Source organism: Protomyctophum parallelum (assembly GCF_964188405.1).
Source record: "Protomyctophum parallelum genome assembly, chromosome: 11".
In the NCBI taxonomy this organism is placed as follows: domain Eukaryota; kingdom Metazoa; phylum Chordata; class Actinopteri; order Myctophiformes; family Myctophidae; genus Protomyctophum; species Protomyctophum parallelum.
This window is the reverse complement of record NC_139707.1, coordinates 2874376-2889795: the sequence shown is the minus strand read 5'-3', so window position 1 is coordinate 2889795 and position 15420 is coordinate 2874376. Positions and strand designations below refer to the sequence as shown.

General features: G+C 42.0%; 1 protein-coding gene across 1 annotated transcript in view; it reads left to right on the top strand.

Annotated features, from left to right (window-relative positions):
• Positions 1 to 5210: 5210 nt before the first annotated feature.
• The window catches only part of LOC310866451 (kelch domain-containing protein 3-like), a gene marked incomplete at both ends in the record, with an annotated part of 65140 nt that continues 54930 nt past the window's right edge, over positions 5211 to 15420 (top strand). Inside the window, one exon of the mRNA XM_083776069.1 lies at positions 5211 to 6327. Coding sequence (XP_083632195.1) covers positions 5211 to 6327 — 1117 coding nt within the window. The remainder of the gene's footprint in view (positions 6328 to 15420) is intronic.

Genomic DNA, 15420 nt, shown 5'->3' with positions numbered 1-15420 from the left:
ACCAGTGTGTCCCCAGTGGAAACCTCGTATGAATCTGATCTCAGGTCAGAATGGGTTAATCAGACCAGTGTGTCCAGTGGAAATCCTCGTATGAATCTGATCTTAGGTCAGAATGGGTTAACGCAACGTGACTGTCTGGAGGAGGTGGAGGGGGGAGCACAGCGCACGGCACTGACTGTTTCTTGCTGCTGCTCTGGTGGTGGTTGTTGTTGTTGTTGCTACTTGCTAACTTGTTGCTATCGCTGGCTGTGCTCTGGTTTGCACACCAAATGAGCTGCTCAGCATCAGCCATTAGCTGTATAACTTCAATTAACTTGCCATAATTATGCAAACATGTTTTATAAGATCATCGCACGATAGCTCGTTTTGGACACGTCGGGGTTGTGATGTTTCTCTGCTGTCTCGTTAAACCCAGCTGGTTGGTGCGGTGAATAATAATAACCTAATGTCCTCCCTAACCGAATCAATCAGTTAATGTTCACTGCATACAGTACATGTAACTTAAAGGTATATTCAGTGATTTCACTCAAAAAACCTTAGGTTTCGTTTTAAAGGTATATTCAGTGATTTCACTCAAAAAACCTTAGGTTTCGTTTTAAAGGTATATTCAGTGATTTCACTCAAAAAACCTTAGGTTTCGTTTTAAAGGTATATTCAGTGATTTCACTCAAAAAACCTTAGGTTTCGTTTTAAAGGTATATTCAGTGATTTCACTCAAAAAACCTTAGGTTTCGTTTTTGGCTGTGGGACCCAGCCTTTCGTCCAATCAGGATAGAGAGTCAAAAACGAAACCTAAGGTTTTTTGACCCCCAGGGGTTAACTGGGGACAGGGAGGAACTCCTTATATGGTCAGCACACTCTATAGTATAGAATATACCTTTAAGCTACAAGCAAGTTACATGATGACCACGCAATGTTACAGTCCACTGTTTGTTTCCAAAATGCTTAGTATTGTAGCCGTCGTCATGCGTGGCGTATGTATGTGTCCAAAATGACAGATCTGTAAACTGTCAACACGCCATGAGCCTTGCATTGGTGGTTTGTATGTCTATTCTTTTGGACACAATCCGTGACGCGCATTACGCATTATTGGGTTGAGAGACAATGATTGATGTCAACTATTAGATTTAGCCAAGTTGGCAGTTGACAGAGGTGGGAGGAAGTCCCTATGTTGCAAGTCCAAGTCGAGTCTCAAGTCTTTGCTCTCAAGTCAAGTCAAGTCTCAAGTCTTTGGCATTCAAGTCCCAAGCAAGTCCAAGTCCTGAACTTTTAGTTTCGAGTCCCAACCAAGTCCTAAGCATTTTGTTTCAAGTCCCAACCAAGTCCTTACCTTTTGTTTCGAGTCCCATCAAGTCCTAAGCATTTTGTTTCAAGTCCCAACCAAGTCCTTACCTTTTGTTTCGAGTCCCAAACAAGTCCCACCAAGACATAATACTAATTAATGATATGTAAAGATTTACATAAATCATGAGCATCTATTGAGCCATTTAGATCATGTCAAAGGTCATGTCTCACCGAGACACAGGATCTGACACAAATTAAATGTTTCCCCTGAGCAAGCAGGCTATTATTATTACAATGGTAAAATGTCATTACTTGCACTGAAAAGGTGTTCAAATCCAGGGTAGAAGAGGAATGTTACATAATGCCTCGATCCACTTTTTCCACTCCCGATCCGATACCGATCTAAAATCATCAAAACCGATCCGATAACTGATACCGATCCGATATCGATCCAATCCGATCCAGCACATATTTAAGTCGCTCTATGCTTTCCCAAATCTGTCAGACATTTTTTTATCTTTACCTTTTATTACAGATTTTATAGTCTGGAATGTTGAATCAGGATTGATCAAGTGATAATATTATTACTCAAAACAGAGAACAACACCTCCCCAGAATAATAGTCAACAAACAAGTTCCACATGAGTATAGGTTGAGAATAACTGACCCATTTATTTTTAACAACTTGAGCCTAGTTCTAGTGACAAATTTATTTTATTGTATTCTATGCCTTTTTTTATCCATACTATTTATTAGTATTATGCACATTATGCACAAAATTTTAAGGACCCAGCAATTTGTATCTCTGTGACCCCAAATTATTATTTTGTATTTGTTTATATTGTAAAATCAATGTCAATTTAGAGTGTACAAATGGAACCTATCATTTGGCTGGGAGTGGGGACCCCTGATCCCCAAACCGTGCATACTGTCCTACAGCTACACAGCACACTGTCTGTCCGTGACAATGGAAATAGTGTCTGTTTATTTAAGCATTGGTTAGCACTTAAGCAGTTATTAGCATCATAGCATGGTCTGTCACATAAGTATTGACAAACAGCGGTCATATTTGTCAACCAACTGTTGGGGACTGTGGGGATATATCATTTTAAGAACATGAGCATGTCGTCATGCTCAGCTGTCAGCTTGTTGCGCTGTTCCGTCTCTCGTCTAAGATGTTGACGCTAATCAATGCTAAAGATTAGCTTGCATGGAGCTAAGGCTGAAACTTTGCTGCTGTTGTTGCCACGGTGGCGAATCCATTTTTGCACTCGGCTGTTGGGTCTTTTTTGTTTTAGAATATATAATACTCCCATGCGGGAGCGGCTGTCAATGTGGCTTTCTCCACACTGAGTAGCAGCGCGCAGTAATAGCTAGTGGCTAGCCTAGCAGCCTGCACTGTGCAAGACTGCCACTGTGAAGTGTGACTGGGGCTGCCAATGCCTCTGTAGCGCACACTGCTGGAGGAATAAAGTCCTGGAGTGGAGTACTAGAATTGACTGGAGTGGAGTGCTTGCAGTGCTTGGAATGGATCGGTCATTTTCGCTGTAGTCCGATCCGATCCCGATCACGTTTTTTGGCTGATATCGACCCGACATCCGATCCGCGGCATCCCTTTATATACAAATACCAAACTATTTTACATGTCATAAAAAAGATAATCAGATGCTGTAAGGTATTAAGTGACTTGAAAATGTTCAAGTCAAGAGGGCTCAAGTCAAGTCAAGTCTCAAGTCCTTGGCGTTCAAGTCAAGTCAAGTCTCAAGTCTTTGGCATTCAAGTCCCAAGCAAGTCCAAGTCTATTTTTGATTTGATCAAGCAAGTCTAAAGTCATCAAAATCGGGACTCGAGTCCAAGTCGAGTCTCGAGTCCAAGTCCCCACCTCTGGCAGTTGATAATAATATTGATGATAGCATTGTAGCTCTGTTTGCTCTCTCACTCACTCGCTTTAATTTTCAGGCCCCATGAGAACTCTAAGGCTATGTTGGGTTGGCCATGTTCTTTTACAGAAATAATGTTTGCCTTAATCTTATTTATATTGATGCTCTGCGTCAAAAAATAACTGGAGCTCCTCTTATTTTTCTCTTTGCCTGAGGGCATGTAGTTTATTATTTAAGTTCTGTAAACTGAAAAGTGTACACCACAGTGCCTAGTGTAGGCTAGATTCAGAGACTATGGGCTGTATTTTGCTTGTCTTAAGTACCAGGTCTTATTCCCTAACTTGAGTAAACTAAAGACCTGGAGGCGTGATCAATGCTCTTTGGCCACTCAGAATAGCCAAATGGCATTGATCACACCTCCAGGTCTTTAGTTTACTCAAGTTAGGGAATAAGACCTGGTACTTAAGACACGCAAAATACAGCCCTATTCCGTTGAGTACTGTTCCAAACCCTCATGCAAACATTTCAAGTTCTGTTCCTCTTGTGGTTTTATGTGTTAATAAGAAGAAGAGTTACACTATCCTATGATCCTACCACACTGGATTTGTTATAATAAATTAACAGAATATTATGTTAAAACAAATGTATATCCGTGTTCTGTCATTTAATTTCTATTTCCACAACAATATAGGAAAACATGGCATATTTTGGACATAGTTTGAATGGTGATTACTTAGTCATTATTAATTCCCATTGCAGTCAGAACTGCAGCATCACTCCCAATCTTCCGCCGTAGTCTGAAAACCCACCTTTTCAGACTCCATCATGGCCCATAGCACTTACCCTATACCCCTTAGATAGCATTTCTGTAGACTTAGATAGCATTTGACACAGACTTATAGCATGTTATGTAGACAGCACTATAATTGTATTGTATATAGTCATAGCACGCCATAGTACATATGTATAGCATAGTAGTAAATATGTATAGTTTATATGTATAGTGTATGTATAGTTTCATTATATAGATATTCCACTGTTACTTTCTTAGCTTACGCATGTTTCATGATAAATGCTTTCATGTGATGTATTCCCATGCTTTTGTTCTTGCTTAAATGTAAGTCGCTCTGGATTAAGAGCGTCTGCTAAATGCCTAAATTGTAAATTGTAATTAATACATTTTTAAGCTGTGATTATTAAAGCTTATTAAATTATTTAATAATTTTACAGCCCTAGTTACATTGTATTGAACACTATGCCATACAGATTGGACAACATTACACATATTCACTAACTTAATGTGTGTTGCTTTCAGAGATGCTCTTCTGCATAGCTCGTTCGTAAGAAGTGATTATGGCTTTATGTCGGCACAAACCAGTCTCTCCTCTGGGGCGTTTTCACCCACAGAACTTCCACTTACTGGAATTGATTTTTTACCGTACTCTAAACCCTAGATATGGTTGTGCATGGAGATCCCAGTATATCAGCGGTTGCTGAAATTCTCAGCAGCCTGTTTGGCATCAATAGCCATTTCCAAGTCAATTAAATCACCTTTATGCATTTAAGCCTGTAGGCTTAAATGCATTGACATCGAGGCATTGCAATTAGTGATTAAGAATGTTTTAACATTGGAGTTGGAGAAGCACACTCAATAAAGTGGCCAGTAAGTGCTTATGTGGCACGTTTCAAATCCTATTGTTTCTGCTGAGAGAGCCTGTCAGTTTGAGTGATGTCATTGTGTATTCTACGTAATGACATCATCGTCAAACAACACTACAATGTCGTCAACACAGCCATGTTCTATAAAATGAATTGTCAAATAAACGATGTCATTCTGCAACCCTAGACAACCATTCCTATTGACCATACCACCTGCCCTCAGAAGTCGGACTGCGTGCTGTGCAGCACAGGGATTCCCATTCCCATATTGACAGGTCTCGTCGGCTTCCTCGATTGGGCAACCAAACCCGTCTTTTGTCCGACCTCCGTCCTTTTACAGAGCAAGACTCGGGAGAAATCTGTTAGGACCAACGGCTGGTGTGAGGGATGTTGTGCTGGACGCTGCACCTGGAAGGAGGACCAGAGGGGGACTGTGGTGCCGCTGTGACAGTGGGGGACAAAGTGTACTCCTTCGGGGGGTACCAGTTGAAACACAGGGATCAGATCGGTGTGCAGGTCTTCAACACGGTGTCGTTGCACTGGACCAAGCTGCCTCCGGTGGCAAGTGGAAGAAGACGCTCACTCAAGGTCCCCTCCACTCGCAATGGCCACACAGCCGTGCTCATGGAGCATATCGTCTACATCTGGGGGGGTATTCGGTACTCGGGGGAGTACTGTGACCTGCTTTACACATTTGACATTCACGCCCACCGGTGGTTGACGTCCCAGGTGTCTGGGACTGTCCCGGAGGCGAGGTATCACCACTCGGCTTGTGTCTTGGGGAAGGTCATGTACATTTATGGAGGATACAACAAGCTATTAGAATGCACTAATGACATCTACAAGTTTGACACCATCACGATGACCTGGTCGCTGATTAACACCGTAGGCACCCCGCCACCCGCCTCATCCTGTCACTCTGCCAATGTCATCGGGACGAAGATATTTGTGTTTGGTGGCCAGTATGAGAACAACAACATCAGGGTGTTTGACACAGAGACTGACTTCTGGCTGAGTGCGCCTTCGACCATTCGGCTTCCGGAACGACGCTGGGGTCATTCGGCGTTTGCCTTTGGCGGAGAGCTGTACATATTTGGTGGCCACAACCTCGTTCAGCAACAGTTCCTCAGCGATCTGTGGAGGTTCAACCCAGAGTCCTTCTCCTGGAGGAAGGTCAAGCCCACGGGGAAAGGTCTGAGCATGCATGACAGTATGTGCTGTTGCGTGGTGGGCGATCGTGTCATCCTCTTCGAAGGATGCAATGGAATATGCACACACGCCAATGTCCTGTTCATCTTGGACTTGCGTCCCAGTATGAAGATGCTATGCAAGCTAGCGGTTCTTCAGTATGGTCTGGAGCAGTCGGAACTCTCGCGGGACGTCAGGTGGGAACTGGCAGCCATGAGTAGGCTACCAGCAACAACTGTTGGAAAACTAAACAAAACACAAGATCTGGATGAGTCGGAACGGCCACACAACATCAAGTGCGAACTGTTAGCCACAAGTAAACTAAACATTAGAAGACTAAAAATAACAAAACAAAAAAACAAACCATCAAAAAAACATAATACAAATAATTCCAATACAAATAATAATGCCCTGAGCTCGCCAGGAAAGCAAAAAGTGAAACCACTGAAATAATAAAGAGAGGAGATCTTATCAAACATTTTAAACGTAGCATATTCTGTACATGAAAGAAAGAAAAACGTTCCATGGCCTATAGTCACAGAGTACACTGATCGGCCCAGCAGATTGTGAGCTCACCCCGGACAAACGCACACAAAGACCCCAGAGCACAGTTTATCTGCTCCAGGGACCACCAGGGCTTCAAATGGACCCCCTATGGCAGGGTGCCATGGAGCCCAACATTATATTAGGCTATTTAGGAATAAACTATTTTATTTTTTTGTTTTCCTTTTTTTATGAGCAGTCATTTAGTAAATGGTAAATGGTAAATGGTGCATTTATATAGCGCCTTTATCCAAGGCGCTTTACAGAGATTGTGCATTACATTCACCCATTCATACATCGATGGCAGCGGAAACCATGCAAGGCACCAACTAGCACATCGGGAGCAATTAGGGGTTCAGTGTCTTGCTCAAGGACACTTTGACAGTAACTCTGGGGGAGCCCGGGTTCGAACTGGCAACCTTACGGTTACCATCCAGGCACTCTACCCCTGAGCCACCGCCGCCCACATTTAGTGATAGAGAAGAAAATAAGGTTTACCTCAGGATAATGACTGAAACTAATGAATCACTTTATGTCAAACATAAAAATTAAAATCTGTACAATCAACAAGCCCCGCAGTCAACAACACACTACTACAAATACACGTTAGAAAAAGGAGTAGGAGGATGTCGAAAAGATATTGTGAAAGTTAAACGTATATGAGTTATATTTAAGTCACATACTGTAGGAACATGATAGTCTTTGATATGATTCAGCCAGGGATTGAACTTTACTGGGTGGACACTCAACCTCAAGTAAGGCCACTAAGCTGCTTGGTCAGTTTTATACCCAGGGTTGCAAAAAGTTCATTTTTCACAGAATTCGCACAGTAAGGAGTTCTCTGTTGCCCTCCAATGAACTGGAACTATTTTAGGCCAAAAAGCTGCAAAATTCAACAAATTCAAGTAGCAGCCCCTGAAAGCCAAACTCTCTCACCCCTATGCTAATAAATGTGATGAACACTCCTGGCGTCTGCTGTGCTCGCTAATGCACAGATCCAATGCTTTTTTTATTGCAATGATAAACATGATGGACAGACTGCATATGTTGCCCAAAAGTCCACGGTTTGGTTATCCCCTCAACAGAAGTAAAATCATGTTTTTCAGGGTCTCTGGCATCCATCTGTCAGCTCAGATAAAAATGTATCAGAAAGTACATCAATCACTTCCATTTCTTTAAATGAGGCTGCATTTAAAGAAATGGAAGTGATTGATACATTTTACAGTTTGAATTTTGTCATTTAAAAATCAAAGGAACAGGCTTAGAAAGAGCTTGAAAGAGCGGGTGAAAGGGGAGTAGAATTAATTAATTAATTAATGACTATGTAACAATAAATTGAACCTTTTTTGTCGATAAGAACGTGAACCAAAATGCATCAGTCGTATAATAATCAGTGCAAACTTCCAGGCAGTATATAGGCTATTAATTGGTATTCTGTTTTATAGATGTCATGTCAGGTCTTAACCCATTCTGACCGGGCACCCATTTTGGTGTCAGCATCATGTTATGCTTTAGCTATTGAAAAATAGCAGATCTACAAGCTCATATCGCGCCACCGAGTGGCGCGATACGAGCTTGTAGGTCTGCTATTTTTGAAAAATCAAAGAACGACTGACATTTTTTTAGAATCTGATCTCAGGTCAGAATGGGTCAATCAGACCAGTGTGTGTCCAGTGGAAAACCTCGTATGAATCTGATGTCATGTCAGGTCTTAAGCTTTGGTTACTGTTGCCTGAGATTGTGATCTAAATTCCGAGTAAAGAATACATTTATATATAAAGAATGAGAGGCACAGAAACATCTCAGGCACTCATTCATCCCACCAAGGAAATCAAATCTGCAACACCGAATCCCTCTGCAGCCAAAGCCGCTGCCTCTATAAACGCAATGTATCCATCGTCACAGTTTGTTTTTGATGGCAGGACATCGCCTCGGCCGAGGTAATCAATACAGATTGAGAGGAGCGACATTGGATAGGCCCATTCTCACAGAGCTTACCTCACAGACACAACTGTAGACGCCGGTTTAACCCATTCTGACCTGAGATCAGATTCATACGAGGTTTCCGCCGGTCACACACTGGTCTGATTAACCCATTCTGACCTGAGATCAGATTCTAAAAAATGTCAGTCGTTCTTTGATTTTTCAAAAATAGCAGACCTACAAGCTCGTATCGCGCCACTCGGTGGCGCGATATGAGCTTGTGGATCTGCTATTTTTAAATAGCTAAAGCATAACATGATGCTGACACAAAAATGGGTGCACGGTCAGAATGGGTTAAGTTTCGCATATCATAAGCAGTGTAATAATATTTCATATATCGATTCGGTTATGATGAATAGTTGAATGTGATGAGAGCTAGCTGTCAACGCTTCTCAGTTCCTTTGGCAGTGTGTGCAGTGAAATCATTTTCAGAACAGGGCTCATTTAGTTCATTGATTTTAAGCAGTGGTTCTTAAATTACCCCCAATTAATATGTACTGTACTTGGCCACAGACTCTAATCAGAAACGTTGTTGTGCCAGAGACCCTGGAGACCCCATTTCAAGGTTGGTATAAGGTCAATAACGGATCTAAAGGATTTAGCTCTAGGACTCAGAGCAGCAGTCGTACCCAGACAGAGAGCTCTATAGGGACTCAGAGCAGCAGTCGTACCCAGACAGAGAGCTCTAGGACTCAGAGCAGCAGTCGTACCCAGACAGAGAGCTCTAGGACTCAGAGCAGCAGTCGTACCCAGACAGAGAGCTCTAGGACTCAGAGCAGCAGTCGTACCCAGACAGAGAGCTCTAGGACTCAGAGCAGCAGTCGTACCCAGACAGAGAGCTCTAGGACTCAGAGCAGCAGTCGTACCCAGACAGAGAGCTCTAGGACTCAGAGCAGCAGTCGTACCCAGACAGAGAGCTCTAGGACTCAGAGCAGCAGTCGTACCCAGACAGAGAGCTCTAGGACTCAGAGCAGCAGTCGTACCCAGACAGAGAGCTCTAGGACTCAGAGCAGCAGTCGTACCCAGACAGAGAGCTCTAGGACTCAGAGCAGCAGTCGTACCCAGACAGAGAGCTCTAGGACTCAGAGCAGCAGTCGTACCCAGACAGAGAGCTCTAGGACTCAGAGCAGCAGTCGTACCCAGACAGAGAGCTCTAGGACTCAGAGCAGCAGTCGTACCCAGACAGAGAGCTCTAGGACTCAGAGCAGCAGTCGTACCCAGACAGAGAGCTCTAGGACTCAGAGCAGCAGTCGTACCCAGACAGAGAGCTCTAGGACTCAGAGCAGCAGTCGTACCCAGACAGAGAGCTCTAGGACTCAGAGCAGCAGTCGTACCCAGACAGAGAGCTCTAGGACTCAGAGCAGCAGTCGTACCCAGACAGAGAGCTCTAGGACTCAGAGCAGCAGTCGTACCCAGACAGAGAGCTCTAGGACTCAGAGCAGCAGTCGTACCCAGACAGAGAGCTCTAGGACTCAGAGCAGCAGTCGTACCCAGACAGAGAGCTCTAGGACTCAGAGCAGCAGTCGTACCCAGACAGCAGCAGATAACTTTAGGACTCAGAGCAGCGGTCATACCAGCAGTGGTGAGCGCACCTCATTTATTCTGCATTTGAACCACGAGGTTTTAGTCTCTCAAAAGTAAATATTGTTTTGATGAACAATCAAAAAATGAACAATATAATGTAACTCTTGAGAGCATAAACTGTAACCAAATGGGTCCGTATTGGTCCATTTGGTTTCATTTTACGCTCTCAAGAGTAAAAGGGTCCATTTGATTACCAAACTCTTCCATCATTTAGCTGGGGACCACCTAAATGGTGCCCTACAGGCTACACTACAGTATACGAAAGAAAGAAAGAAATGTGACACATGTTCTATTCTGCCCAGAACAAGGGAATTAAGGCTCTCTGGTTCATGTGGGTACATATACAGGTACAGAGGCATCAATCCTAATCATTTCTTCATCTGTCACGTGTATGGATTTGCGTCTGGCGCTGAATGACTCAGTGGAGCCATGGGAAAATCAACCCTGGAGGTTTATTTACACCCAGAGAAGAGAGAGAGAGAGAGAGAGACTCGATCCCATTAGACATTTCTCACATCATGCCACTCCTCTTCATTTGGCTTAAGCTCTTATCAGCAGGGAATGTGGAAATTGGAAAAGTCTTTTGTGTGCAAAGGCAATCACTGGCGTGCGTGATTCCACTGAGAGCACAATATCTCACACTAATAAATGCTGATCAACATTTTTGCTGTCAATCATTCTATTTTTTTCATTATCCCATTCTGAACGGGAACCCATTTTGGTGTTGGCATCGTGTCGTGCTTTAGCTATTTAAAAATAGCAGATCTACAAGCTCATATCGCGCCACCGAGTGGCGCGCTATGAGCTTGTAGGTCTGCTATTTTTGAAAAAATCGAAGAACGACTGACATAGAAACATAGTTTTTTCAGAAAACTGTCAGGATGTAGAAGACGTTTATAGAATCTGATCTCAGGTCGGAATGGGTTAATGGCATTCTGCTTTTAATGCTTTGATGCCACGTTTCTTGAAACATCCTCAGAAGAGAATTCCATTATCAAATGTACCTGGTGAACAAAGAGTATAAAGAGTATAAAGTGTGTATATAGACATGACGATCAAGTACAGTATTTTGATCTTCCGTTGTTGTCACGGCTCTCTCTTTACACCACTGAGGAAAGGGCACTGTGAGGTGGGAAGATTACACAACATGTCTCAAGACTTAAAAGTGTAAAATAACACTGCTTTTAACCCATTCTGACCTGAGATCAGATTCATACGAGGTTTCCACTGGACACACACTCGTCTGATTAACCCATTCTGACCCGAGATCAGATTCTAAAAAATGTCAGTCGCTCTTCGATTTTTCAAAAATAGCAGACCTACAAGCTCGTAGCGCGCCACTCGGTGGCGCGCTATGAGCTTGTAGATCTGCTATTTTTCAATAGCAAGAGCATAACATGATGCTGACACCAAAATGGGTTCCCGTTCAGAAATATGTATGCCTACTGGCTATGCTTGCTGTGGTCACCCAATTCAAATAGTTTTCTTTCACGTTAAAGAAAAATCACACCTTTGTGAACCGAGTGGTGCAATTCCCCTCTCGCTCTCTCTCTCTCTCTCTCTCTCTCTCTCTCAGCACTACCCCTCTCTCTGTTTCTGGCACCCCCTACTGGTATTAATAAATGCACGCACGCAGCATTACCCCACACGGACATTGCTGGCCATTGCTGGTTTCACGCATGCGCACACCACTCGTGCTCATGACGGATACATGATACACACACCCGGACATGCCTGGTTGTAGGAGTGGATGCACCGCTCAAAAATGAAGACAAGGTTGTAGTTTGTGGAGTTTTTGGTGAACATTGCCTGTCCGTCTGAAAGAATGTCTGCTGCTCATTTACAAAATGTTAAGCTCTTGATCTAAGCTGTGCTTAGGTTGTGCAAACTAGATGCAGTCATTGCGATTAGATTTAGCATTTCTGTAGACTTAGATAGCATTTGATACAGACTTATAGCATGTTATGTAGACAGCACTATAATTGCATTGTATATAGTCATAGCACGCCATAGTACATATGTATAGCATAGTAGTATAGATATATAGTTTATATGTATAGTCTCATAATATAGATATTCCACTGTTACTTTCTTAGCTTACGCATGTTTCATGATAAATGTTTTTTTGTGATGTATTCCCATGCTTTTTGTTCTTGCTTAAATGTAAGTCGCTCTGGATTAAGAGCGTCTGCTAAATGCCTAAATTGTAAATTGTAAATTGATTTGGATGTCCACATGTCAATGCTCACTATTGAAAATAGACCTTTGCTCGTATTGTATTCATTATATTGTTGTTGTTGTTTGAATGCAAGGTGAAGGTTGAATAAATGAGTGAACGTTGAGTCTGAATATAGCTTTTCTCATTCAACACATCCTGAAATATAATAATGACCCTGAGGCTGGTAGAGATGCTTCTAATTATAGGCTGTCAGCCTCACAAAACTTGACAACTCGGTGGAGTGATTCTGCTGTATACTTTATTATCTCTACGACTTCACCGCTATACGTGTCTAGGCCCCCGATGTGGTGTGTGTTTTCGCTTTCACATTTTAACCCATTCTGACCTGAGATCAGATTCTAGAAATGTCAGTCGCTCTTCGATTTTTCAAAAATAGCAGACCTACAAGCTCGTATCGCGCCACTCGGTGGCGCGATATGAGCTTGTAGATCTGCTATTTTTCAATAGCTAAAGCATAGCATGATGCTGACACCAAAATGGGTGCCCGGTCAGAATGGGTTAAGCTGCAAGCTATGTTATGCAGCCGATGTCTTTACACCAACTTTGTTATGTTGTTGTGAAGCAGGCTTTTTTTTTGGTACTAATAGGATAAGTGTATATGAAAGGATTTCCATTTGGCAAAGAGATAGCTGGGTAGATAATATAGAGAGCTTTGGTGAGACTGCAAGTGAGCTGTATTTGTAATGAACGGTTAGATTTAACACAACTTTTGGAAGAGAAAACAGACAAAATAACTGTACTTTCAAGGCACAACTGTATACAATTTAAAGGCTCATTAGTGTTTCTATTGTTTCAATACTTTATATATTAATATTAACTTTTTACTACACTACAATTACTTGGAAACTCTATTTACTAGTTACTTTGAAGATTTAAATTACTATAGGTCTGGACCGCTATCACACCTACATTGCACTGCCGATCCGACTGACGCCACATCCAGACAGATACGTTTTAAAGAAATGTCAGTCGTTGTCAAAAACTTTACCGTACACACAGAATTGTCTCAAGAAATGTGTGGGTCCATATGAAACCACAAAAACGCCACACACCCACTGAATACGCCTGTAGTATATATATTAGGGCCGGGACTAATTGCGATTAATTTAGATTAATTAACTACAGAAAAATTAATCGCGATTAACTACAGAAAAATTAATCGCGATTAACTACAGATAAATTAATCGCACCTTTTTTTCACCGCGGAACGTTTCTCACTGGGCGCTTTTCTATAGTACTGAAAACTGGAAATAATAAAAAGTCACCCCATTTTTTGTTGCCTAGAACTGGAGGTCTGACAAAAAAACAGTAACAATATGAAGTAAGTACAGCTTTGTGATGTCACTGAGATGTACTTGTTACTGTTACTAATTGTTTTTCAGACCTCCAGTTCTAGGCAACACCGAATGGGGTGACTTTTTATTATTATTTCCACAACAGGTATATTAATGACAGTAAAATGTTGAAAATGAGTGGTATCCTGTAGTCACTATTCATTGATTCACTGGGATACCAAAAAACATTAAAAAAAAAGGTTTCTCGCTGTTCTCGGGTTGAATATTGATATGCGATTAAAATGCGATTAATCTAGATTAATTAATCGCAAAGCCTCTGATTAATTAGATTATTTTTTTTAATCGAGTCCCAGCTCTAATATATATATATATATATATTTTCCCGGCCTGTAAGTGGCGCAAGGGTTGCATCTTCAGATTTCTTCTAAAGAAATGAGAGTATTCTGTCACCCACCACACCGGCTATGTGTGGATTGAAACGGGAATACGATTAAAAACGTTAGCGGATTGCCTCTCTCCCATGAACCAAATCTAATGCTACTGTAAATGTGCTGAATGTGTGTGTGTATGTCTGTAATCCACGTAACTCGAGAACCATTTGCTTTGTGGAGTCCATGGGATAGCCGGTAGAGCAGAACCAGTGGTCTAACCAACACTTGGTCTATTGATAAATGGGTGTATTCTAATTCTAATTTACAACAACGTGTTGGGAAAGTTTGAGAGCAAGAGTGTCTGTCCTGTTGTCTTTGTTTTGTTTGTCTGTTCACATTTTGTCATTGTTTAACAGTTTTTTGTTTTTTCGTGTTTATCTTTTTTATTATGTATTGTATGTGGAATTTACATTACCTGTCATTATCTTTCATTTTATATAACTGAATAACTCATTATCATTGTCAAGGATATTCTGAAGTTGTCATATACAAAAAATGCAAAAAACAGGCAAGGGGCAGGCAAACATCAAAACAGTAGAATGCAAAGGTCAAAATCCAAAGGCAGTCAGCGAGGGCAGAAGTGGCTTGGCAGAAATCGTGGTCTAGGAGAAGCAAAACAGAGGTCAGTAAGACAAGTCTCGAATATGGCTTGGCTGCGTGGAAGGTCACAAGACAACCTGGCAGAGATTGCAGAGAGACTGAGCCTTAAATACTGTGGGCATGATTGCAGGGGATAGAATGCAGGTGGTTCATCAGCACCTGTCTACCAATCATGATAGCCATGAGGGTGGGTGGGTGGGTGTATTTATTGAACGAACTGCTATTTATGATTTGTTTATTGTAGATGATTCTTATTATTAAGAATATATATATATATATATATATATATATAAGGTAACAAGAGTATTTCTACATTGTGGTAGGCCTATTGCTAGTGCTACTTTTATTTAAGTAAAAATATGGACTTCTTCCACCACTGGCCCATTGCTCATTAGGAGGGAATGATGTACTGTAAGCTATAGGCAGTCCCTCAAAAACAACCTCCATGGATATAACGAAGATATAGCCTCCTTGAGCACAATAACGTCTGACTGTCTGTCTGTCTGTCTGTCTGTCTGTCTGTCTGTCTGTCTGTCTGTCTGTCTGTCTGTCTGTCTGTCTGTCTGTCTGTCTGTCTGACGGTCTGTCTGTCTGTCTGTCTGTCTGTCTGTCTGTCTGTCTGTCTGTCTGTCTGTCTGTCTGTCTGTCTGTCTGTCTGTCTGTCTGTCTTTGTGTTTTCTCTATTCTCTCGTCCCGACAAGGATCAATAAATACTGTAAGTGTCTCTTTTGTCT